This window comes from Armigeres subalbatus, chromosome 1, assembly GCF_024139115.2.
Source record: "Armigeres subalbatus isolate Guangzhou_Male chromosome 1, GZ_Asu_2, whole genome shotgun sequence".
Classification (NCBI taxonomy): Eukaryota; Metazoa; Arthropoda; class Insecta; order Diptera; family Culicidae; genus Armigeres; species Armigeres subalbatus.
In genome coordinates this window covers 19,312,125-19,336,805 of record NC_085139.1, presented here as the reverse complement: position 1 = coordinate 19,336,805, position 24,681 = coordinate 19,312,125, and the positions used below count along the sequence as shown (strand labels likewise).

Sequence of the window (24,681 nt, the reverse complement as noted above, 5' to 3'; positions counted from 1 at the left end):
ATTTTCCAAATCATAATCCATTTTCCAGCGGTCGTCCAGACGCGCTTTGTGATTTTCCAAGCCCCAACCAATTTTCCAGCGGTCTTCCAGACGCGCTTTGTGATTTTCCAAATCAAAATCGATTTTCCAGCGGTCGTCCAGACGCGCTTTGTGATTTTCCAAGCCCCAACCAATTTTCCTGCGGTCTTCCAGTCGCGCTTTGTGATTTTCCAGACCCCAATCCATTTTCCAACGGTGGTCTAGACACGCTTTGTGATTTTCCAAGCCCCAACCAATTTCCCAGCGGTTTTCGAGACGAGCTTTGTGATTTTCCAAACCCCGATCCATTTTCCAGCGGTCGTCTAGACGCGCTTTGTGATTTTCAAGCCCCAACCAATTTTCCAGCGGTCTTCCAGACGCGCTTTGTGATTTTCCAAATCATAATCCATTTTCCAGCGGTCGTCCAGACGCGCTTTGTGATTTTCCAAGCCCCAACCAATTTTCCAGCGGTTTTCGAGACGCGCTTTGTGATTTTCCAAACCCCGATCCATTTTCCAGCGGTCGTCCAGACGCGCTTTGTGATTTTCCAAGCCCCAACCAATTTTCCAGCGGTTTTCCAGACGCGCTTTGTGATTTTCCAAACCCCAATCCATTTTCCAGCGGTCGTCTAGACGCGCTTTGTGATTTTCCAAACCCCAACCAATTTTCCAGCGGTCTTCCAGACGCGCTTTGTGATTTTCCAAATCAAAATCCATTTTCCAGCGGTCGTCCAGACGCGCTTTGTGATTTTCCAAGCCCCAACCAATTTTCCAGCGGTCTTCCAGACGCGCTTTGTGATTTTCCAAATCAAAATCCATTTTCCTGCGCTCTTCAAAACGCGCTTTGTGATTTTCCAAGCCCCAACCAATTTTCCAGCGGTCTTCCAGACGCGCTTTGTGATTTTCCAGACCCCAATCCATTTTCCAACGGTGGTCTAGACACGCTTTGTGATTTTCCAAGCCCCAACCAATTTCCCAGCGGTTTTCGAGACGCGCTTTGTGATTTTCCAAACCCCGATCCATTTTCCAGCGGTCGTCTAGACGCGCTTTGTGATTTTCAAGCCCCAACCAATTTTCCAGCGGTCTTCCAGACGTGCTTTGTGATTTTCCAAATCATAATCCATTTTCCAGCGGTCGTCCAGACGCGCTTTGTGATTTTCCAAGCCCCAACCAATTTTCCAGAGGTCTTCCAGACGCGCTTTGTGATTTTCCAAATCAAAATCGATTTTCCTGCGGTGGTGCAGACGCGCTTTGTGATTTTCCAAGACTCAACCAATTTTCCAGCGGTCTTCCAGACGCGCTTTGTGATTTTCCAAATCAAAATCCATTTTCCAGCGGTCTTCCAGGCGTGCTTTGTGATTTTCCAAACCCCAATCCATTCTCCAACGGTCGTCTAGACGCGCTTTTTGATTTTCCAATCCCCAACCAAATTTTCAGCGGTCTTCGAGACGCGCTTTGCGATTTTCCAAATCAAAATCCGTTTTCCAGCGGTCTTCCAGACGCGCTTTGTGATTTTCCAAATCAAAATCCATTTTCCAGCGGTCTTCCAGACGCGCTTTGTGATTTTCCAAATCAAAATCCATTTCCAGCGGTAGTCCAGAAGCGCTTTAAGGCGCCTTTTTCAAATTTCTCGAAATTCCGCGATTGATATTAGCGAAACCGTCAGTCAAGAAAAGCCGCACCATAACAACAACCAACCTACACAACGACAGGCCCCATCACTCGATCGAGGAATAACTTCCCAGCCGTTTTCCAGCGGTCTTCCAGACGCGTTTTGTGATTTTCCATCAGACCCAAGCCGGCCATAAAAAACGTCACCCACGTCCTCACGGAATGGATTTCTTCAGCGAGGAGTTGGAGATGCCGGAGACAAATCCTAATCAAGGTTCCCCCAACATCGCATAGAATACAATGACGACCAAGGCACGAACACGGATAATGAGCTAGATCGGTTCGGAAGTAGGGAAAGTGTAGTACCTCTTCCGACGCAAGTACGGCAGATTGAGGGAATCATCTGGCACGTCTTACTCCAACCCGTTGATGACGAAGTTACTCCTAATTATAAATTCTTCATTAGTTCCAAAGACCAAAGAAGGACTTCCAATAATCCTTCCGGAATTTCCCTTAGAACTTTCTTCAGAAGTTCCTCCAGCATATTTCTTTTGGAAAACTTTTGGGAATTTTCTATGCATTGAATTGAATTGAATTATCTTTATTTACGAGATAATTTTATATGGGTTTTCTATAATTTTCAAAGGATTTCCCGTAGAAACTTTCGAAGAATCTTCTGGAGAAATTTACAAAGGCTTTTCCGAAGTTATTTTTGGAGGAATTTCCAATGGAATTACTGGCGGATTTTTTGAAAAGTATTAAAAACCCTTGAAGGAGCTCTCGAAAGTATTTCTAGTGGCATTTACAAATGAATTTTTGAATGATTTTCCGAAGGAGAACCCGAATTTGTGAGAGAAATTTCTGAAAGGAATTTCCTAAAGAGTTTTTAAAAGAATTTCTAAAAGATCTCCCGAATGAATCCCTGATGGGATTTTCGACCTTCCCGGGTGAGATGAGATATCCAAAAATAATGCCTAAGTGGAAAATAGAGTAAGTCGATTTTGGAAGGCTCGATGAGGCCGAAACGATCCTCACGAGCAAATTCGGGAAACTACATTTTCTTCCAGGGTCAATTCAGAAACTCCTCCGTTCTGCAATCCAGTAGCGCAAACCTGTTTGTTCTCCAAATAAATTACATGTTGACAGTTCATTCGTGAGAAATAATTTATCAATATTTAAAAATATGGGAATCCAACTTATCTAGATTTTGGATGAAATATCGGAAATGGAGCTGCGTGCGGACTTTTTTTTACTGAATTTTTGATAACAAAGTGCTGAACACATACAAAAACAAACGTGAACTACTCAAACTAAATTAGCTACAATGAAACTTTACTATATTTGCGTGTTGGTACGTATCAAACTTAAGGGAATGTGTACAATAGTCTAGTTTTAATTATTTTCATTACTTGTTAGTCACCACTCTGTACAACCCATCTGCCCTCAAAGGGTTACGCTGGAGGGACGACGGCTGGGTGGAGGCAGACCACTCGAACGGGATCAAAGATTGAGTCTCTTATCTGGATGATGTGCAGTGTGCACCGACCGGTGCTGCACACAGCACCCATGGGATTCAGCCTCTCTATTTGATGATGGAATATTAATATGTGAATCCGGTCCTGCCTCGGTCCGACCTGGGCTGAGGTTTGGCCATGCCAAGCATCCAGCCTTTCCAGTGTGCACTGATGTGTAGGTTCAATTAGCTCGATGGATGCACAATATTTATTCGAGCCGGGATATTGCTGTTTGCTGGGCAGGCTCCACGGTGTTTGGCGGTAGATTTTTATGATAGTTGGAGCGCTCGTTCGTGCGATTCCGCATGTAAAGCATAATCCGTTTTTATTCACGTTCAAATAAATAGTCAATATGGTTGATTAATTTTTACCGTATGTAATGCGATGTATTGTAGGAGGATCATTTTTGTTTTGTCTATTTCTACAAAAAATCACGCAGAAAAGTATTTAATTCCATTTTTTTCAGTAATCAAATCTCCGCAGATCCACTTCATTGATTGTACATTAAAATTATTCAAAATTTACTTCATTCCATTATCGATAATATAGTTAATGGATTGGATACGTATCGGATTTCGATTGATTTGGATTGGATTTGGAATTGGATTCGGATCAGCTCGGATTACGACGGAAAAGGGGTTCCAAGTTCTTGGCTGTAATCAAAATTAATCGACTGAATTTTTTCACACAAATTACACATTCGTGAACTTGATGATGCGGTTCTCCACATGTGAAGGGAACATCTGTTCAGACCATTTCGGATTGCATCATCGTAGTTTGGTCGTTGGTATGCTTCTGTCGGACAAAAGCATCAACATGTCAACATTCCAAGCACCGGCAGTCCCTTCTTCAAAGCTTATTGCCAGATGCCTTCATTAGAAACAGGCTTTCACACCTAGACAACCGTTCCAAAACCATGTAAGGCTCATGTTGAATGGCATTTTTCCATGACTATAGTATGAAACAGACAAAGCTGGTCTGAGATAACCCAAAATAGGATAACGCGATACATGGTCGGACTCAACAGTGACAAGTGTCCATGTGTAGGTATTTCCATGGCGCTCATCAGCAGCCTATCCTTAGACTTATCCGTCTATTGCATCTTCTGTTTCCAACCCAGCATTAGTGCAGGCAGTGGTTCACTAACCGCCAGGTGGTACTATCCGAGCTTGATTCATAAATTGTAATCCAGTCTCTCTTAGAAAAGTTCCACCGTGCAGTAGTCGGGTTCCATGCTGCGATGAAAACATCCGGCAAACTATCCCTGCACTACCACGGTCTCTACCCCGCCATCTGCTGCGATACCGTGCGTTCCATTTTCCCCATGCATAGTCTTCGCTCAATCCCGTTTCGCTTCCTGATCTTTTTCGCACACAAAACTGTCAAGCCGGGAAATGACTAAACGTGTCCCACTTTCGGATTCAGTTCCATTTGGGCTCGGTCCGGAGCGTTGGCGTAGCTGGAGATGGGTTGAGGGTCAGATTTCTTTTTTAATATTATGGAACACTGAACAAATCTTTTTTTTAACAAATCAAATTTGAAGCATTTTAAGCATTTAAAGCAGTTAAAACTATGATAGGTTGAAAGGTAGATAACTAATATGGCTGATAGGAATTCATTATCATTGGTAATAGTAAATTTAATGTGAAATTTTTGCTGTTTGGCAAAAGTGTTCCATAATTGTGGGGGGAGTGTATCTTACAATTACTTACTCCCAATACTGCATTATCCGTTATCTGCTACCACCGACGTCGCGGCGACTAGTTGTCATTGTCACTGTCGCGGCGATGAAATCTCTTTGGTCTGGGGGAGCGTTTAAGGTAATGACTGCCGCCACGAACCACCGCAAACCAGTAATGAAGTTGCTTGATTTATAAAAATATGAATTTTAGATCTAAAATTCAGTCGACTTAAGACCCCCCTGGCACGCAGCCGCTCAAGGCTTTGATGCGAGGTCTCCATGGTATAGCTGAGAAGGAACTCTCGGAGAAGTTGGAGAGTAGCTGACTCAAGCCAATCGCAATGCACAAAATCAGTCATCACAACAAGACGAAACAATTTTTGAGAGCTCTCCTACACTACTGAATCTGGCGAAGAACGTTGCTTCACATTTGTTGTTATTTACCTTTAGCTTCAATTTTTTTTAAACAATTGTTGGAATGCTGGATAGCTTTGAGGTTAGAGGTCTCCTCGACAGGGTCATTAATAGGATAGCTTTACAGATACGTATTTCGACCTCCATAGTAAGGCCGTATCCTTTGTCTCATACTTAACTCGATTTGGTGGGGTGTTGGCGGTGTCAGGCCATTTGGCCGAATGCCGTTAGGCCGAAGGCCATTTGGCCGAAAGTCATTAGACCGAATGGTCACTAGCCCGAATGGCCATTAGGCCGAATTACCAAAAAGTAGCAAAAATTGAAAAGTTCTTTCTTCACCTAACCCCTTCTTCCTTCTCCATTCTTGCTTCTTCCTTCTTCTATCTGTCTGTCTTTTTTATTCTTCTTCCTTTTTTTCGCTCTTCTTTCTCCTTCTTATTTCCTTCTTCTATGTTACTTATTTCTTCTCACTTCTTCCTTCTTCTATCTGCATTATTCTTCCTTCATTCTTCTTTTTTATTTGTTCTTCCTTCTTCCTTATTCCTCTTCCTTCTTCCTATTCCTACTTTCTTCTTTTCCCCACCCTTCTACTTTCTTCTTCTTGTTTCCTTCTTCTTTCTCCCTTCTTACTTCTACTTTTATTTATCTTTCTTTTTCTTCCTTTCTTGTTGGTTCTTTTGATCTTGTTGTTTATTCCTTTCTCTTCTTCCTTCTCAATTATTCCTTCTTTCTTCCTCCTTATTTCTTCTTCATTTTCTTTCTTCGCTTTTTTCTCTCTTCTACCTTCTTCTTTCTTTCTTATTCTTCATTTCTTCTTTCTTCTTCCTTCTTCTTTCTTCCTCCTTCCCTCAGCCTTCTTCCTTCCATCTTCTTTCTTCTTCCTTTTTCTTTCTGTCTTCTTCCTTATTCTTTATTCCTTCCTCCTTCTTTTTTCCTTCTTCTTTCTTCCTTCATCTTTATCCTTTCTTGCTTCTATCTGCCTCCTTATTACTTCTTCCTACTTCCTTCTTTCTTCTTCCTTCTTCTTTGTTCTTTCTTCCTTCTTCTTTCTTCCTTCTTCTTTCTTCTTTCTTCCTTCTTACTTCTTCCTCCTTCCTTCTTCCTTCTTCTTTCTTCCTTCTTCCTTCATCCTTCTTCTTTATCGTTCTTCCTTCTTCCTTTTAGATTCTTCCCTTCTCTTTCTACCTTCTTTCTTCTTCCTTCTTCTTTCTTCCGTTTTCTTCCTTCTTTCTTCCTTCCTTTCTTCTTATTCTTTCTTTCTTCTTCCTTCTTCTGTTTTACTTCTTCCTCACTTCGCACAATTCACTTCTCACTCCACTGTTCTCATTTGGCCTAATGGCCATTCGGCCTAATGACCCAGCATCGGTTTGGATTTGGATTGAATTTGGATGGGATTTGGATTTGGATTGGTTTTGGATCGGATTTGGATTGAATTGGATTTGGATTGGATTTGGATTGGATTTGGATTGGATTTGGATTGGATTTGGATTGGATTTGGATTGGATTTGGATTGGATTTGGATTTGGATGGGATTTGGATTTGGATTGGTTTTGGATCGGATTTGGATTGGATTTGGATTGGATTTGGATTGGATTTGGATTGGATTTGGATTGGATTTGGATTGGATTGGATTTGGATTGGATTTGGATTGGATTGGATTGGATTGGATTTGGATTGGATTGGTTTGGATTGGTTGGATTGATTGATTTGGATTGGTTTGGATTGGTTTGGATTGGTTTGGATTGGATTTGATTGGTTTGGATTGGTTTGGATTGGATTTGGTTGGTTTGGATTGGTTTGGATTGGTTTGGATTGATTTGGATTGGATTTGGATTGGTTTGGATTGATTTGGATTGGTTTGGATTGGTTTGATTGGTTTGGATTGGTTTGGATTGGTTTGGATTGGTTTGGATTGGTTTGATTGGTTTGGATTGGTTTGGATTGGATTTGGATTGGTTTGATTGGATTTGGATTGGTTTGGATTGGTTTTGGATTGGATTTGGATTGGTTTGGATTGGATTTGGACTGGATTTGGATTGGATTTGGATTGGATTATTGGATTTTATTTGGATTGGTCTTAAATTGGATTGGATTCGGATTGGTTTGGTTGGATTTGGATTGGTTTGGATTGGTTTGGATTGGTTTGGATTGGTTTGGATTGGATTTGATTGGTTTGGATTGGATTTGATTGGATTTGATTGGTTTGGATTGGTTTGGATTGGTTTGGATTGGTTTGGATTGGTTTGGATTGGTTTGGATTGGTTTGGATTGGATTTGATTGGTTTGGATTGGTTTGGATTGGTTTGGATTGGTTTGGATTGGTTTGGATTGGTTTGGATTGGTTTGGATTGGATTTGGATTGGTTTGGATTGGTTTGGATTGGATTTGGTTGGTTTGGATTGGATTTGGATTGGTTTGGATTGGTTTGGATTGGATTTGGTTTGATTTGGATTGGTTTGGTTGGATTTGGATTGGTTTGGATTGGATTTGGATTGGTTTGATTGGATTTGGATTGGTTTGGATTGGATTTGGATTGGTTTGGATTGGTTTGGATTGGATTTGGATTGGTTTGGATTGGATTGGATTGGATTTGGATTGGATTTGGATTGATTTGGTTGATTTGGATTGGATTTGGATTGGTTTGGATTGGTTTGGATTGGTTTGGATTGGTTTGGATTGGATTTGGATTGGTTTGGATTGGATTTGGATTGGTTTGATTGGTTTGGATTGGATTTGGATTGGTTTGGATTGGTTTGGATTGGATTTGGATTGGTTTGGATTGGATTTGATTGATTTGGATTGGTTTGGATTGGTTTGGATTGGTTTGGATTGGATTTGGATTGGTTTGGATTGGTTTGGATTGGTTTGGATTGGTTTGGATTTGATTTGGATTGATTTGGTTGGATTTGGATTGGTTTGGATTGATTTGATTTGATTTGGATTGGTTGGATTGATTTGGATTGGTTTGGATTGGTTTGGATTGGATTTGGATTGGATTTGGATTGATTTGGATTGGATTTGATTGATTTGGATTGGTTTGGATTGGATTTGATTGGTTTGGATTGGATTTGATTGGTTTGGTTGGTTTGGATTGGATTTGGATTGGTTTGGATTGGATTTGGATTGATTTGGATTGGTTTGATTGGTTTGGATTGATTTGGATTGGTTTGGATTGGTTTGGATTGGTTTGATTGGATTTGGATTGGATTTGGATTGATTTGATTGGATTTGGATTGGTTTGGATTGGTTTGGATTGGATTTGGATTGGTTTGGATTGGTTTGGATTGGTTTGGATTGGTTTGGATTGGATTTGGATTGGTTTGGATTGGATTTGATTGGATTTGATTGGTTTGGATTGGTTTGGATTGGTTTGGATTGGTTTGATTGGTTTGGATTGGTTTGGATTGGTTTGGTTGATTTGGATTGGTTTGGATTGGATTTGGATTGGTTTGGATTGGTTTGGATTGGTTTGATTGGTTTGGATTGGTTTGATTGGTTTGGATTGGTTTGGATTGATTTGGATTGGTTTGGATTGATTTGGATTGATTTGGATTGGTTTGGATTGGTTTGGATTGGATTTGGATTGGTTTGGATTGGATTTGGATTGATTTGGATTGATTTGATTGGATTTGATTGGATTTGGATTGGATTTGGATTGGTTTGGATTGGTTTGGATTGGTTTGGATTGATTTGGATTGATTTGGATTGGTTTGGATTGGATTTGGATTGATTTGGATTGGTTTGATTGGATTTGGATTGGTTTGGATTGGTTTGGATTGATTTGATTGATTTGGATTGGATTTGGATTGATTTGGATTGATTTGATTGATTTGGATTGGATTTGGATTGGTTTGGATTGGTTTGATTGGTTTGGATTGGATTTGATTGATTTGGATTGATTTGGATTGATTTGGATTGATTTGGATTGATTTGATTGGATTTGGATTGGATTTGGATTGGATTTGGATTGGATTTGGATTGGATTTGGATTGGATTTGGATTGGATTTGGATTGGATTTGGATTGGATTTGGATTGGATTTGGATTGGATTTGGATTGGATTTGGATTGGATTCAGATTGGATTTGAATTGGATTTGGATTGAATTTAGATTGGATTTGGATTAGATTTTTATTTGGATTAGATTTTTATTTGGATTGGATTTGGATTGGATTTGGATTGGATTTGGATTGGATTTAAATTGGATTTAAATTGGATGTGGATTGGATTTGAAGTGAGAATGAAGAATGTGAGAATGAAGTGAGAAGTGAGATTCAGTTTGCTGAGTTTTGTTGCGACGCTTTTTTCGACGGATTTCTCGATCTTTACTCGGCTGAGTAGATTCATTATGAGACCCAGCGAATATTACGCTAAACCAGTTGGAAGTGTGAGAATTGTTGCTTTGTTCGTCCCGGGACCTGGGATATGAGACGGTGGCTGAGTGCTGTTGTCAACGGCTAAGGTTTTGCGTCTGTTCAGTTGAGTCCAAGTGGTGTGCAGGGGCATTCAAAAAGGCAGCTCTACTGTCATCAGCTTTATTCTAACCAAATAAACTTCTTTATCTTATTTCGTCTTCTCTGTTTTATTATTCCGTGTATCATGTAGCTCTAGCCATCCACAAGAAGCTTCCTGACGAACCACAACTCGAGCATGACGCTACGCAATACCGCGATTGACGTCAAATACCTGGATGAGCAGCTAAAATGCCACAAAACTAAATCCCAACCCAGTCCATCCTGATATTACGCAATCTAAGATTGAGTATCTTGGTCTACATCCCTTTTCTTTCACTAAATGTTAATGATAATGATATACTCCGTTAAGTGTTATACAAGCCTGAGTTGCCGCTAGCCGCAAGTCAGACTTATCTATATATGGACGCTTTATCCAGATAAGTCTGACTTGCGGTTAGCGGCAGTGAGCCTGTCTTAGATAAACGCAAAAGTCTTATTGTGTTTAATAATTGTTGATCGATTTCGGAATGGTATACAGAAGTGTCTATTTTTTAATGAATTTTGTCACCATTGCCAGCTGATCTTTCATTATCTTAAACCTTGGACCTTGGACCAAAGTGGAACTAGATGCGGATAACGATGTCTTCTTGCTGATTACCGGGATGAGGCATAGACGGCAGACGAATACTGAGCTTGTAACCCCAACCATGAATTCAGGACAAAATTGACTTTGAAATTCAATGAAACTAAAATCTTTTTTAACGAAATTTCATCAAAATACGCAACATTCTCGTTAGGGATCCCCTGTAGAGCAGACTCCATCTACGCCCATGGTGCAAAAACTGTTTCACTATGAGTTTTTCCTGCATTCGAGCGAGCGATGAGAGGGTGTAGTGGGTGGCCACCGACCGAGAAAGCTCATCCACTTGAATTCATCATTTAAAAGCCAATATTTAAATTTCCCGGCCCTAAGAGCGAAAAAGAGAGCGATACAGAGTGGAACAGAAAATGGTCCCTGTCACCCGGTATCAAGTTGCTGAATGTGGCCGATGGATGCGTTCACGTAGTTGGTCAGATTTGCGGTCAAAGCAGGGATTGAAGGCGAGTAGGTAATGTCGTCCGGTGGGGGAGTCCCGCTCGCCGGTATCACATCGGACGACACCGTTTGCACTCTATGGCGTACCGGTGCGGTAGGGTGGGCAAGGACGAAAACATTTGAAACTCTATTTGGGTCCGGAGGCCAGACCGACATCACGTGTAATATAGTCAGGCGGATCATGAATGGAAGCAGGTCGGTCGATGCTGGTGGCGACGGGCGGCGGCGGGCGCAATGGTGGTTGAAAGTAAAGAGCACTTGAACTCAAATGGTTTCTAAATGACTTTTTCATTCTATTTACAAGCGCATAAAAAATGTATAGAAAACGAAGAAGCAGCAAAGGCACACAAAGAAGTCGTCTCCGTTTCGGACCCGGTGCTCCGGCTTGGGATGAATAAGATGATGAGACCGGGGAGGGAACATCTTCTGCCTTTTGGTCCTGTCCACAGACAACACCGTATGGTGATAAGATGAGCGTAACGTTCTTTTTTTTTTCAAGCCCTGGACGAAATTGTTTGGGTGGAACTTGAGATAAGAAGGAAGTATATTCGGAAGGTTGCTGACAGGGGCCCACAAGTGTGTGCACACAAACGTGAATTTCGCAGGATATTATCCTTAATAAAGGCGAGGAATAGGATGAAAAAGCTATCAGGAACAAACGCGGCAACCGAAATTGAAAAGAAAATCCGCGAAAAATACGCAATCAATATTGATCGAATAAGAACAACACTGCCTGTTCCGGAAATAGGAAACGATAATCGCCGGGAATAGACTGCTGGGACAAACGAGCTTCAATTTCATTAGAATTTGTATTATGCGAGGATGAATTATAACTGCGGCGAAGGAAATCGGTTTTAATTTCAACTTGTTAGAGCTGAGTTTTACGCAGCGAATGTTATCAATGTCAACAACAATGTCTTCCTTTGTAAACGTCAGCACAAACTCAACTCGCAACAACCGATTGTCTCAAACTGCAGCGAAATAGGACAATGATTGTTTGCCACGCATTTAAAGAAGTAGCCGGTTTTCGTGATGTTTTCGGTTAAAATTTTATTAGTTGTTAATATTTGAACACTAAAATAGCCATCTGCTGACTTGAGTTCAGTTTTGCTTTTTAAAACATGAAAATATGTAATCGCAGTTTCAAAGTTTCACAACATATACCTCATGAACTTTGTTGCACATAGTATTGAACACAATATTCTTTATCTTACTCAGAGTTTACGAAAGAGTTGATCGCTTTTTTTGGAGTTTTTTTTTTGCAGTTTTCAGCGACAATTACACTCTTTGATTCAACGATCGTGTACATGAGCATGATTGACCAGTCGTGATTGCCTCTCCATTATTTCCGGACCAGCTGTAACTACTCAGAAAGCCAACCGATGATATTTGAGTACAGTTAACATCCTCAGTATGTAAATACTGGTAGTCCGATATAGTAACCCTATAACCAGAGACCGGCGGAGTTAAAAACTGTCGACATGGCAACGTATGAAAATGCATGAAATCGTGAAAATGATACTGGCAGCACTTAACTTTTTGCTTGCTTCTTATGGATGCAAAATGTAAACAAGTCGAAATGGAACCGCTTTTGACGGTTCGATTGGAAACAAGATAACGTCTTCGCCGATCTCTTATTCTAGTATTTCTAGTCCGATATTCTATGCAAGACAATACTGGCGCCAGCTGCGTCCGAATGCAAGTCAATTGGAAGGAAAGAAGGGCCATTTAGCCGAAAACCATTCTGCCGAAGGCCACTAGGCCGAAAGATGTTTGGCCAAATATACCATTTGGCCGAACAGACCATTAGACGGAAAGTCATTTAGTCGAAAGGGTCATACAACCGAATTAGTCATTTGGCCAAATAGGTCATTTGCTTAGTTTGCCACTTCTCACCACTGTCTCACTTGTCCCACTACACACTTCTCACTTCCAATTCCTCACTTCTCACTGCCCTCTGTGAAAAATGAGTAGTGCGAAGTGAGAAATGAGACGTCTCACTTCGCACTACTCACTTTTCACGGTTAGAAGAGAAAAGTGAGAAAAGAGGAGTAAGAAGTGAAAATAAGGTAAGCGACAAAAATATAGAAAAGTGAGAACGATTTGGATGAAACAAGGTATACATTACTGGCAATACTGTTTACTTCGATGACATTTACTTCCAGGGTGCAGCAGCCGTAAAAAGTGTAGACAACAACCTTCCGTGCACCATGTTTACGGTACTCGTCACTGAGTGGCGATACCGGTGTTTCTATCTGTGTTGTTAATCCTGCTACTCTATGTTTTGAGATTTTCACAATTTTCATCATGAGCTCATGAAAGAATGGTACATTGTTGGAAATCGATAAAATGTAAGGGACAATCAGGTATTTCGCAAATTTATGGAAAATGAAGGTGTTTTAGAAGAAAGTAGTGATAAGGAATAAAGTATGAGGTAAAAAGATTATCTCCTGCACTTAGTTTGCACTGATTAGTAGTCTAATAGTGATGAAATTTCGATTTTACTACCATTGAAAAAACGCATTAATCTTGCAGTAATCGTTTTGACTGGTACCTTATTACTGTTACCTTATTACGAGAAACTGAAGACGACCTTACAGTTGAAGTCGGAATACAAGTAAAGTAATACGAGGTGATAGAATTAAATGGAATTGTACTAAAATCGTCTTATGACAGTAATTTATTATATTGAAGCTCGTTTCTATCTTCTGTATCTCCTAATCATTTGTTTAGCCGCACCCAAAATTTTCTATGTAGTTTGAAAAACAAGTTAATGTTACAACAAGTTAGGTTACTAACTAAGGTTACAAGTTAGGTAACTTTTGCTGATTTGGGATACAAATTATTCATTCTCTTCTATTCATTGCCCAAGATCTATATACATAAAAATGAATTTCTGTCTGTCTGTACCTTATAGACTCGGAAACTACTGAACCGATTGGCGTGAAAATTTGCATGCAGAGGTTTTTGGGCCCAGGGAAATGAAACACTAATTTCTTCATAACTCGTGAATTAATCAGAGAATAAATCAATTTTAGGTGGAACGAAGTTCGTCCGTTCTGCTAGTATTAAATAAAACATCAAATGATCATATAATTCGCGTCTTTACGTATGTATAGGTTGAAAATGACATTTGATTGACTATTTCCAGTTTGACTGTTTTCCAATACCGCAAATGGACGTATGTAAAGAGCTGAGCAAAATAGATACGTTTGCGTACGAATTGACATGAAAAAAAAACTGTCAAAACGTACGCAAACGTATCTATTCTGTTCAGCTCTTGTGTGATATGAATGTCCGTTTCATAAAAATATATTAGTTGTACTAAAGACACGTCAACAAATCACCCCACTTCAAAACGACGCTCAGTTAATTTGTTGAAAGCAATTTGCTGGATTAATTTTCATTTCTTCGACAAATCGAGACTGATTTTCGATTTGGGCGTAACTTATTTTGTAAACAAACATTGGAAGGCAAATTCCTCCAAAACAAGCATTTCCCGGGAAGGCCACGATATGTATCCGATAGAATGAGTTTTCCTCTATCAGGTGAGGGAATTAGTTTTGGAGAAAAGCACTTACATTCTTCGGAATCTATGAAACAATGTTTGCTTGCAAAATAAGTTACGCCCAAATCGCAAATTGGTCCTGAAATATGTTAGTTATTATCTCCGTCGGGCTTTTAGAGTATTCTTCCTTGTTATAATTACAAGTAAAATTTAGAGTATCATCCCGCATAATGAATAACATTATCCATTGAGGTTTATATGATACATGTGAATTAAGTAATATTGTTACAATCCATGTAATCACCGATTTATATTTTGACTTTATAATTTTGTTGAATTGCTATTATAAACAACGGTATATTCAAGTTTCAATGTGTGGTCAACATACAACAGACTGTTACTGTTTAATATTTTGAAGTTCAAAATAGGTTTAACTCAACAAGAAAACGTTAATAAATAGAATCAGTACTGTTACGGGGATGGTCTTGACTTGCAATAGTGCCTTTTTATAATTGTGTATCATTCATGGCAAATATAAACTCATCGCATATCACACATACTTCACCATATTATAACGTTTCAAGATAAAATTAAGATATGTGCTCCAGTTCTGGAACAAATGTTAGTGTCGTAAAATTGCAGGATGCATTTTACCATACGAGAAGCAAACATATCAGCCATCGCAAAAATAAACATGTTTTCTTTTTGAGTGAAACAGTTTCATTTCATCGGCGAGGAAGGCCTAGTTTTATATTGTGTTTAAGGGTGAGTTATCCATAAATATCTAATTAAATATAGCCCAATTGATTGATTACGTAATTAATAATAAAAATTCTGTTATATTATTTGCAGGTCAGGTGGCAGGAAACAAAAATGATTTTTTTCGTTTTCCGAAGGTCGGCAATGCTACGGACTTATATTGCGCACTGGTAAGTACTTTTTAAATAGTGATTAAACCCTTGACTTCTATTATAAACACGATATTAAAGTTTTCTCTCGCACGTTCGTTGCAGACTTCATCGAATTCCCTGCAGGAAAAAAACTGTACCAGCCAGGTTAAATGATCCGATGAACGAAAACGCTATGCTGGAGTGATGTATCAGCTGAAATTATTCTTTTAATATTAGAAACTAAACATGTTTAAATATAAATAACGCTGAAATTTAAAAAAAATCACGATGTTTATTTGTTTTCCCTCCTGATAATAGAGGTAATAAACTATAGAGGGAGATTGTCGCTGTCGTCACTGGCGAAACATCTTTTGCTGGCAAGGATAGGGCACTAAATGTCAACAAAGGAAAAAACAGAACGTTTTGACAGATAGGTACCCAACATGTTTGGGAACCGCAGCGACAGTCGTCCTCTACACTGAGCTAAAACCTAATCTTAAATACGACTGAATCATCATTCCCGCAAGTATTTAACCCTATCCTTCCATTTTCAAATAATGAATTCTTCATCTGCAGAATCCACCTTCTTCGAAAGATAATCTTTTCAACACCGGCTGATTCTCATCCCAAAATCGAATGATTGTTGTTTTGATTCCGCCCCTTAACACAGATCATTCGATTTTGGAATGAACAAAAGTTGCACCAGATACACCTCGAGAGCACGGCTCATTGGATGGAAAATCAACATTTAAATTTCGAAGTCAAACGGAAGAAATACTCTAACTGGCGTTGGTTTTTTGATCGATTTTAAGGAAAACTGTAAGTATTCTTGTTTTCGATGCATTTTTTATCAAAAGAGTAAAATCCTCTTAATCTGTTTTTTTTCAGAAATAATACAATAGCAATCACGCATAAAATAATAAATTTCTGCAACACATCCTTATAATTGGGCCGGAAACGTTCCAGGCGCTATCATACTAAGGAACCTTAGGCAGGTGTTTTAGTTTTATTGTGAGTACATATTTGTGTCCCTAAAAGCCTTTAAGAACAAATGAATTGAATTCCAAAGAAACGGTATAAACGAAACTGCATTATTTTCCCAGGCACACGACGCGTCGCAAAACGCTACTTGGTTTTGGTTACTGCAACGTAACAGTATCAGGATGGTCAGAACAAGGCTCAGAACGCTTCTAGGGATCAGTGGACAGTGTTATACCCTTGGTTATACCCCAAACGGAATGCAGCGAATCGGCGCCGGAAGCGATTGTAAAAATACTTATTTGCTATTCTATCGCCGTTTCGCTGTGTTGTTGTTTGAGGCCAACAATGTAAAAAATATGTAATAAACGCGTATAGGTACATATATTTATTTTACAATAAATTTTCTTTTAAATGTGTCACTCATCATAATGTGTTTTAATGAGATATTTATTTACAGAGAAAACTAATTTTTTCAATATTTGTTTTTCCACACGCATAAACATTCGGGATCTAATTCACATGTCAGCAGATTGTCGTAAGATTTACATTTGTGTACCGTATGATGCTAATTCTAACTGGAATGCGTATCCCCCTTTCTTCGGATGAATATCATTCAACCCATCATCATCCCGATTTTATCCGACTGAATGACTATCATCCGTTTTTCGACTACACATCGTTAAGGGGCGTGAGCAAATCAGTTTGCAGTCGCTGACGGGATGAAGTTTTGGTTCAGTGTATAGTTTATTACCTCTATTCTCCTGATCCCTCTTTTATTCGATACACCCAGAAAAAAATTAAAACATCAAAGGTTATAGTGCAGCGGATTTTACATTTATGGTCATATTATACCCGTATAGTATCCCGTATAGATTTTTGCATGAAACAAGAATTATTTAACGACCACACGACATACTGTATGTTGAAAAAAATGTACTGAAAAATGACGCTTTTTTAATGGTAATTATACTTAACCGCCCATTACCCAAATAATTATTTGGTCGATTACAGTATAACATACTGTTGAAACAGTTTATGAGACGATTAGTGTATCATTTCAACGCGCAATAATCATACTAGTTATTATAACGTTATTTATCATCCAGAATGATCTGAGTTGTCTTTCGGATATAGTTCAGAATTATGCGGGATGGTACCCCAAAATTACGATTCATATGGAATTTTTGCATGGGTAGTTCACAACGCATATTCTCGCCTACTACAGGGTGTTCAATAAGTTCGAATACAAATGTTTGATCATTGCGTTTGGAAGCCCAATGTACATATTCTGTATTAGTATTGGTCTCAGCGTTAGCGGTATATATTAAGCATATGCGGTATTTCGAAAAATTTCGTTTCAGGTTGTTCGAAACGAAATTCCGCGGAATTTCGCGGAATTTGAGCATGGCGAAATCTGATTCCTTGATTTCGTTTCGTTTCGTAAAATTACAAAAATTTCGCTAGAAAAAACTAGCTTCTAACGAAATTTAACGGAATTCCGCGCAGTTTCGAAACAAATTTAAACTTAAACCATACTTTATGTTATCGAAAATTTTGGCTGCGCCGCTGAACAAAATCGTAAAGTTGTTTTCAAAACTTTATGTTATACAATTTTTTTATTAATGCTTACTACATAACCCCATTCTTAATCGACAAATATGCATGTAGTTTTACTCTATAAAACGTCTTCAGTGTTTCCATGAATAAAATTTAAATTTTGTGATATTTTTTTACTATTTGCACAATATGAATGCGGAATCGATCGTGTTGCTGCTGGTCATGGGACGGCAGCTAGTCCGGGAGAACGCGAAGTGATAAAAATCTACCCCGCGTAGCAGAAATTTATTTAACTAGTGTGCAATCGACAGTGTTGATGCTGATCACGCCAGCTAGTGTGGGAGAACGCAAAGTGATAAAACTAATGTCTGCATCGAAGAGCACATTATTTAGTGCAGAATCGATCGTGTTGTAGAAGATTATTAAACGAAGCACATTGGTCTTGCGTTGGATTGATTTGAAACACAGTTTTCGTCTTCTTGTTTTCAAAATAACTTCGTTCACAATAAACATTTTGTCGCTTACCAAGTGTTTTCACGTGAATTACCTGTAGTAAACGAGAGGGAATCACGAGGAAAACTGAGGATTTCACTGCGAAGTAAATAAGGCGACTTGACTAGGCACGAGAGTAAATAATAAAAGGAACACAAAACAAAAAGAGAATATTCCTGAATTGCGATTTGACAGATAGAGAGTGAAATATTTCAAGTGCACACTGAAAATGAAATGCACTATAAATAAGATTAGCTAATTTTGTTAATATTGGGTACACTGTTAGCGTTGTGAAACGGAAAATAAAAGAAAAGAAAGAAAAACGATTGATGAAACGCTATGTCACGGAAGCAGAAAAACGCAAAGTTTGATAGGGAGAGCTTTTGAGATTTGCGGAAATAGATTGTGTGAAAGAGATCAAGATTCATTCAGTGATCGATTTTAACCGAGGATAGTCGTGTTTTGCCTATACGTAAAATTATTACAAAGTTTCGCGTGCGTTTCGTTGGAATACGACGACATGTTGGAATACGACATGGCACAGTCGGCAGGTAAGATAAATTAAAGAAAATATGTCTACGAGTATGATTTCTGCAAATTGATTTCTTTGAGAAAAAATGCCATCCCGCGCGAGAGGTCACGGAGTAAAATGGCTTACCATGCGATGGTGTTGATAAGAGAAAATGTTTTGCCGTGCGAGAGGTCACGGAATAAAATGGCTTACCATGCGATGGTCGTGGGTAGCGCAAATGTTTTGCCGTGCGAGAGGTCACGGAATAAAATGGCTTACCATGCGATGGTCATGGGTAGAGCAAATGTTTTGCCGTGTGAGAGGTCACGGAATAAAATGGCTTACCATGCGATGGTCATGGCTGAAATAAATGTCTTATCGCATGGTTACAAATTCAAAGAATTAAACCTATCTTCACGTAGTAAGCACTTAACTAAGGTTTATTTTTTTCTCCTTTACGAAAATATTTCAGAGGAGCCATCGGCAAAGTCGAAGAAAAGCAAGTTCAAAGAAATGGCACGTCAGCTGGCTGCCGAACAAGCTAAAAACAAGGTACTACGGAAGAAGCTCAAGAAAAGCAAGGAGAAAACTAAACTTCTTGCCCAAAAATTAGAGAAAACAACGACGGATGACAGAAGAAGTTCTTCAAATGGAAGTACAATGTTCGATTTGGATAGAGGAAATGGATTCGAAAGCACACGCAATACTGGCCCAACCATTTTCAATGAAAATCAAGAAGTGCCACTCGATAGTAACGTACAGACTGCGAGTGATACAAACTTGGGCGATTCACGTGGATCGCTTCCGAACGAAGCTCAGGATAAATCCCAGCACGATGCGCTGGATACGAGTGATTCGAATAAAAGGGAATCGTCGCGTTTCTTGTCATCTGATGACGAATCCCGGATCAGCACTGCAAGAAGAATGACTAGGCCGAACCAGGAGGACTTTCAAGTAAGCTTCATGCGGAATGTAACGAATCCGGAACAGTCCCGTTTCTTCTCTTCGATGAATCAACTTTCGGTGGCCTCCATAAATGTTCCCGAATGCAAACCAACAGATGACGGAGATATTCACCGACAGACGTTCGAACAATGGAAGGACCTGTTAGTTGACTCGGCTTTGGGACAGTTCGTCGAATGACATTTCGTCGAATGACGTTTAGTCGAATGACATTTAGTCGAAAGTACATTTGGTCGAATGGACATTTAGTCGAATGGACATTTAGTCGAATGGAAATTTAGTCAAATGGACATTTAGTCGAACGGACATTTAGTCGAAAGGACATTTAGTCGAATGAAAATTTAGTCGAATGTTGAAAGTGTGTAGTTGGTAATAGGTAATTAGTTAAATGGATAATTCGTCAATAGATTTTTGGTTGAAGTTGAATAAATAATCCACAAGATTCATGGATAAACTGATAAGAGGAATTCAGTCGACGTGAGGAAGTTCAGCGGAAGTGCGGAAGAGCGGAAGAAACGAATATGGATGTCAATGAGGATTTTTCACCTGACCTAAAGAAACTTCTGGAGTATTATAGAAATGGTGTATTATAGAAAAATTGAAAACCTACAGAAATAGCAAAATATTAGGTACTGATGGTGAAATACCCTCTATTTTTTTCGGCACATTGTCAAAAACCAATGACATCAATGTTCCTACTTCATCGTAGTCGGCTTTGGAACATTTCGTTGATTGACAGCTAGTCTAATGACATTTGGTCAAATGACATTTCGTCGAAAGGACGTTTAGTCGAAGGGACATTTGGTCGAATGAAAATGGTTTTCTTATTCTTTTCATTGAAACTCTTTCTTTCTCTCAATATTTATACAATCATTAGTTCAGAATGAAATTGTCTTATAACCATAATTCGTTTATTATTGGCCGAAAATTTAATTCCGACCTAATGGTCATATGAATTTCTGGTGAAATGGTGACTGAATTTCTTTTGACCATGTGGTATAGATTCATCGTAGTCGGTTAGAGGGGTTCGCCAATATCAATATCCAGTCGGAAATATTCTCGGGATATTCACCGTTTTCGTATTAATTATTCTTTTTATGGACCCATCATTCTTTGGACAATATTGGATAATTATGTGACTTTAAGACAACTCGAATAAATCATTTATTTTTTTATTGTAATTGGCTAAAGTTCTTTTCTTTCAAATAGCCATTCGACGGAACGTTGTTAGACTAAATTTACCAAGATTTTTAATTCGAAAACTTGTTTTCGACCAAACGTCATTCGACCAAATGTAGGAAAATTTGTCATACTAAAATCAGATTTCGACTAAATGCCAATTCGACCAAATGTCCTTTCGACCAAACGTCATTCGACCAAATGTCCTGCGTATCTAGTGGATTAAAAAAACATTTTCGACTAAATGTCATTTCGACCAAATGTCCATTCGACGTAATGTCATTTCGACCAAATGTCATTCGACTAAATGTCATTCGACGAAATGTCTTTCGACGAAATGGTATAGATTCAGTTGACTCTATGAGCCTCGCTGGAATCGACGACGAACACACAAGGTTCACAGTGTTCAAGGTGAAAGCCGGTATTAAGCTGTTGGAGATATTTAGAAACACCAAATCTAACAGTAACGATCCAGATCCACAATCAAAGCCGTTTTCTAACGCAATGCAGCGGCTTAGGTCGTACTTTGGATCGGGCTCGGATGTTATGCTGATGCGAAGAAAACTGGCTTTGATGGCCCAACGACCCGACGAAACGGACTTAGCATACATCAGCAGAGTAGGATCTACTGCACGACTTTGTGGATTCGACAATGGAAAGGAGTTTGAGGAGATAGTAGCTACCATTGCTGAACATGCTCGCCATAAGGAGGTGCGCACAACAGCACTGAAGATGTTAAGTAAAAATGGATGTTTCACTGATCTCATCGATAAGGTTAGAGAAATAGAGTCCATCAGATTGAACGAGGAATATGTCATGCGAAAACAAGGAAGGTCGGACAGCGTTTCAGTAGCTGCTATTACCACCCCGTACCACAGTCAACGTAAATACTCAGAACGATTCCAGGGACGCAACAAGCCATACCAACGATCAGTACAAAAACCCAGAGGTGGGTGGAAAGCACATCGTGGGGGACATTTCAGCAACAACGAGAAAAATCAATCAAGGGTGAGGTGCTGGAGATGTGACAGTGTGTTTCATTCATCGGATGAATGTTACACCAGAGATAAAGTTTGCAATAACTGTGGAATCAAAGGGCACATCCGACGTGCCTGTCCAGCTGGCTTCGAGGGAGGTGATATGCGACGAATGACCACTCGTGACGAGCCACATACGATCGCCATTTTAGAAAAAACGGAAGAGGACACTACTGAAATCGATAAAGTGAGTGAAATTGTTAAATCCTAATTTAAAATCGATGACATGCACTTGACATAATGTTATTTTTTTGATTTTTTAAATTAAATTTTTACTGTTGAACTTCATAAACTGAACAGTACATTTATATGTTTGAAATGTTAAACTACTGAATTCTGCAAATAATAAAAGAAAAAAAATTAAAAAAAAAAAGTTGTATCAATTTTGTACTAATACAAGAAAGCGGTAGAGTGATATGTCATCGATATATATTAAGAAAACTAAGTGCTTATCACGACGGTATATTTGAACAGGTACTACCAGGTACAGCATTAGCTGATTTCGGAAACGCTCAACTAAAACTGATCGCCAATGATGATAAAGTAATTGTAAACGACCAACCATCACTGGATAATATTCGTAGTAGCATTTCACAGAACATAAAATCCTTACATCGAGTAAGTAATTTCATAATTTGAAAGTTTTAATTTAACATTGTTGTTATTTTAACATCAGACACAAGCAGCATCAAGCGATATCGACGATGGTTATATCAACGCCAAGGTGGCGGGTATGAATTTCGTCTTCCTCATAGACTCAGGAGCTCAGGTGAATACATTCACCGAACAGATGTTCCGGAAATTGATCGCGACTCCACAATCAAGTGACGAAGTGTTTAATGTTCAAAACTCTGCTGACCACCCACTCAAAGCATACGCTACAGAGAAGTCTATCGAGGTTCTTGCTACATTTGAAGCATACCTTTCCATCACAGAAGACCGGCCAATTCTTCTAGAGAAGTTTTACGTCGTCAGGGAGAGTCGTGCGCTTCTCAGTAGGTCAACTGCTTCTAGATACAGTATTTTGATGTTAGGCTTGAAGGTACCGGTAGATTCATCTAAGGATTATTATTCAGTAGCACAGTATTCTGTAGAAATTGCTGCTATAGAAACGAAAGAGGTTTTTCCCAAGTTTAACATTCCACCAGTGAAAATATTCTACGATAAATCTAAACCACCATGCAGAACAATATTTTCAAACATACCCCTAGCAGTTAAACCTTTGGTTGAAAAAAGGCTGGAAAACTTGGTATCGGCAAATATTATCGAGCCCATTGCAGACGGTATGGATACTACATTTTGTTCATCCATGCTGGTCGTCCCGAAAGGGAAGGACGATATACGACTTGTCGTCGACCTCAGGGGACCAAATCGGTACATTTTTCGTACCCCATTTGCCATGCCTACCCTAGAAAAGATATTGGCAGAGCTGAATGGCGCAAAATGGTTTTCGACAATCCATTTGTCGAATGCATTTTTCCACATGGAACTTGATGAAGAGTCCAGGCATCTTACAAATTTTTATACGGAATTCGGGATGTTCCGTTGCGTGCGATTGCCATTCGGCCTTTGTAATGCCCCGGACCTGTTTCAAGAGGCTCTACAGCGTAAGGTGCTGGAAGGCTGCAAAGGTTGTAAGAACTATTTGGATGACGTCTTGGTTTTTGGGAATACCAAAGAAGAACACGACGAAAACTTGGCGGTTGTACTGGCACAACTAGAAAATCATAACGTTAAACTAAATAACAGTAAATGCACGTTCGGCACACAAAAGGCGGAATTCTTAGGATTCACTTTGACCCCGGATGGATGGCGAATCAATGAAGAGAAGGTCGCTGCTATTAAACATTTTCGAAGGCCATCGACATGCTCTGAAGTAAAGAGCTTCTTGGGATTGGTCACCTTCATCGACAAATTCATACCTCATCGAGCAACAAAGACCGAGTGCCTACGACGATTGGCGACTTCGGACTCCTTTTATTGGACTGATAATGAAGAATCGGAGTTCGAATACATTAAGGAGGAGGCCTTAACATCAATCAAATTGCTTGGCTACTATAACATAAACGACAGGACAGAAGTATTCGTGGATGCGTCCCCAATAGGTTTGGGAGCGGTTTTAATCCAGCTTAACGCGGAAGGAACTCCTCGAATCATCGCTTGCGCTTCCAAGGTACTGACCACAGCTGAGCAAAAATATCCACACACGCAAAAAGAAGCATTGGCGGTAGTGTGGGCAGTTGAAAAATTTTCATTCTATCTGCTGGCCAAGAGTTTTGTAGTTCGTACGGATGCAGAAGCCAATCAATTTATTTTCAACTCGAACCACAGATTAGGAAAAGAGCGGTGTCACGAGCAGAGAGTTGTGCACTGCGGCGCCAGCCGTATGACTTCACAATTGAACGTGTTCCAGGGTGCCAGAATATCGCAGATGCCTTAACAAGACTAATTCCAACTTCTCAACAAGACAAACTTTTCGACGAAGACAACGATTGTCACTATTTGTATGCATTAGACACTGGATGCATGCGATTGACTTGGAGCGATATCGAAGTTGCATCAGAAGAAGACAGTGAGCTAGCTATGGTTCGAGAAGCATTGACATAAAAAATGGCCTCCAGAGCTCCGTGGGTACGAGGCGCAAAGAAAAATTTGCATACTCTGGGGTCTCTGGTATTCAAGGACGATAGAACGGTTCTCCTGAAATCTCTTCGTATCAAGGCGTTGCAACTAGCTCATGAAGGCCATATTGGTGAAGTCGCCTCAAAACGAATAATG

At 39.5% G+C, this 24,681-nt stretch overlaps 1 protein-coding gene and 1 long non-coding RNA gene across 2 annotated transcripts; both read left to right on the top strand.

Annotated features, from left to right (window-relative positions):
- The first annotated feature begins 14,895 nt into the window (after positions 1-14,895).
- On the top strand, positions 14,896-15,444 carry LOC134208161 (uncharacterized). Its single transcript, XR_009978524.1, has 3 exons — positions 14,896-15,058; positions 15,146-15,222; positions 15,307-15,444. It is a non-coding gene; the product is annotated as an uncharacterized LOC134208161 (long non-coding RNA).
- Positions 15,445-21,226: 5,782 nt separating this feature from the next.
- On the top strand, positions 21,227-24,343 carry LOC134206005 (uncharacterized). The gene is made up of 4 exons (XM_062681696.1): positions 21,227-22,090; positions 22,378-22,521; positions 22,580-22,898; positions 23,184-24,343. The coding sequence occupies exons 1-4, from the start codon at positions 21,227-21,229 to the stop codon at positions 24,341-24,343; spliced, it is 2,487 nt and encodes an 828-aa protein (XP_062537680.1).
- Positions 24,344-24,681: the final 338 nt, after the last annotated feature.

Coding starts and splice junctions, on each gene's coding strand:
- LOC134206005 (XM_062681696.1), top strand. CDS start 21,227: ATGAGCCTCGCTGGAATCGACGACGAACACACAAGGTTCACAGTGTTC. Junction 22,091..22,377: donor ACACTACTGAAATCGATAAA/GTGAGTGAAATT, acceptor ATATTTGAACAG/GTACTACCAGGTACAGCATT. Junction 22,522..22,579: donor ACATAAAATCCTTACATCGA/GTAAGTAATTTC, acceptor TTTTAACATCAG/ACACAAGCAGCATCAAGCGA.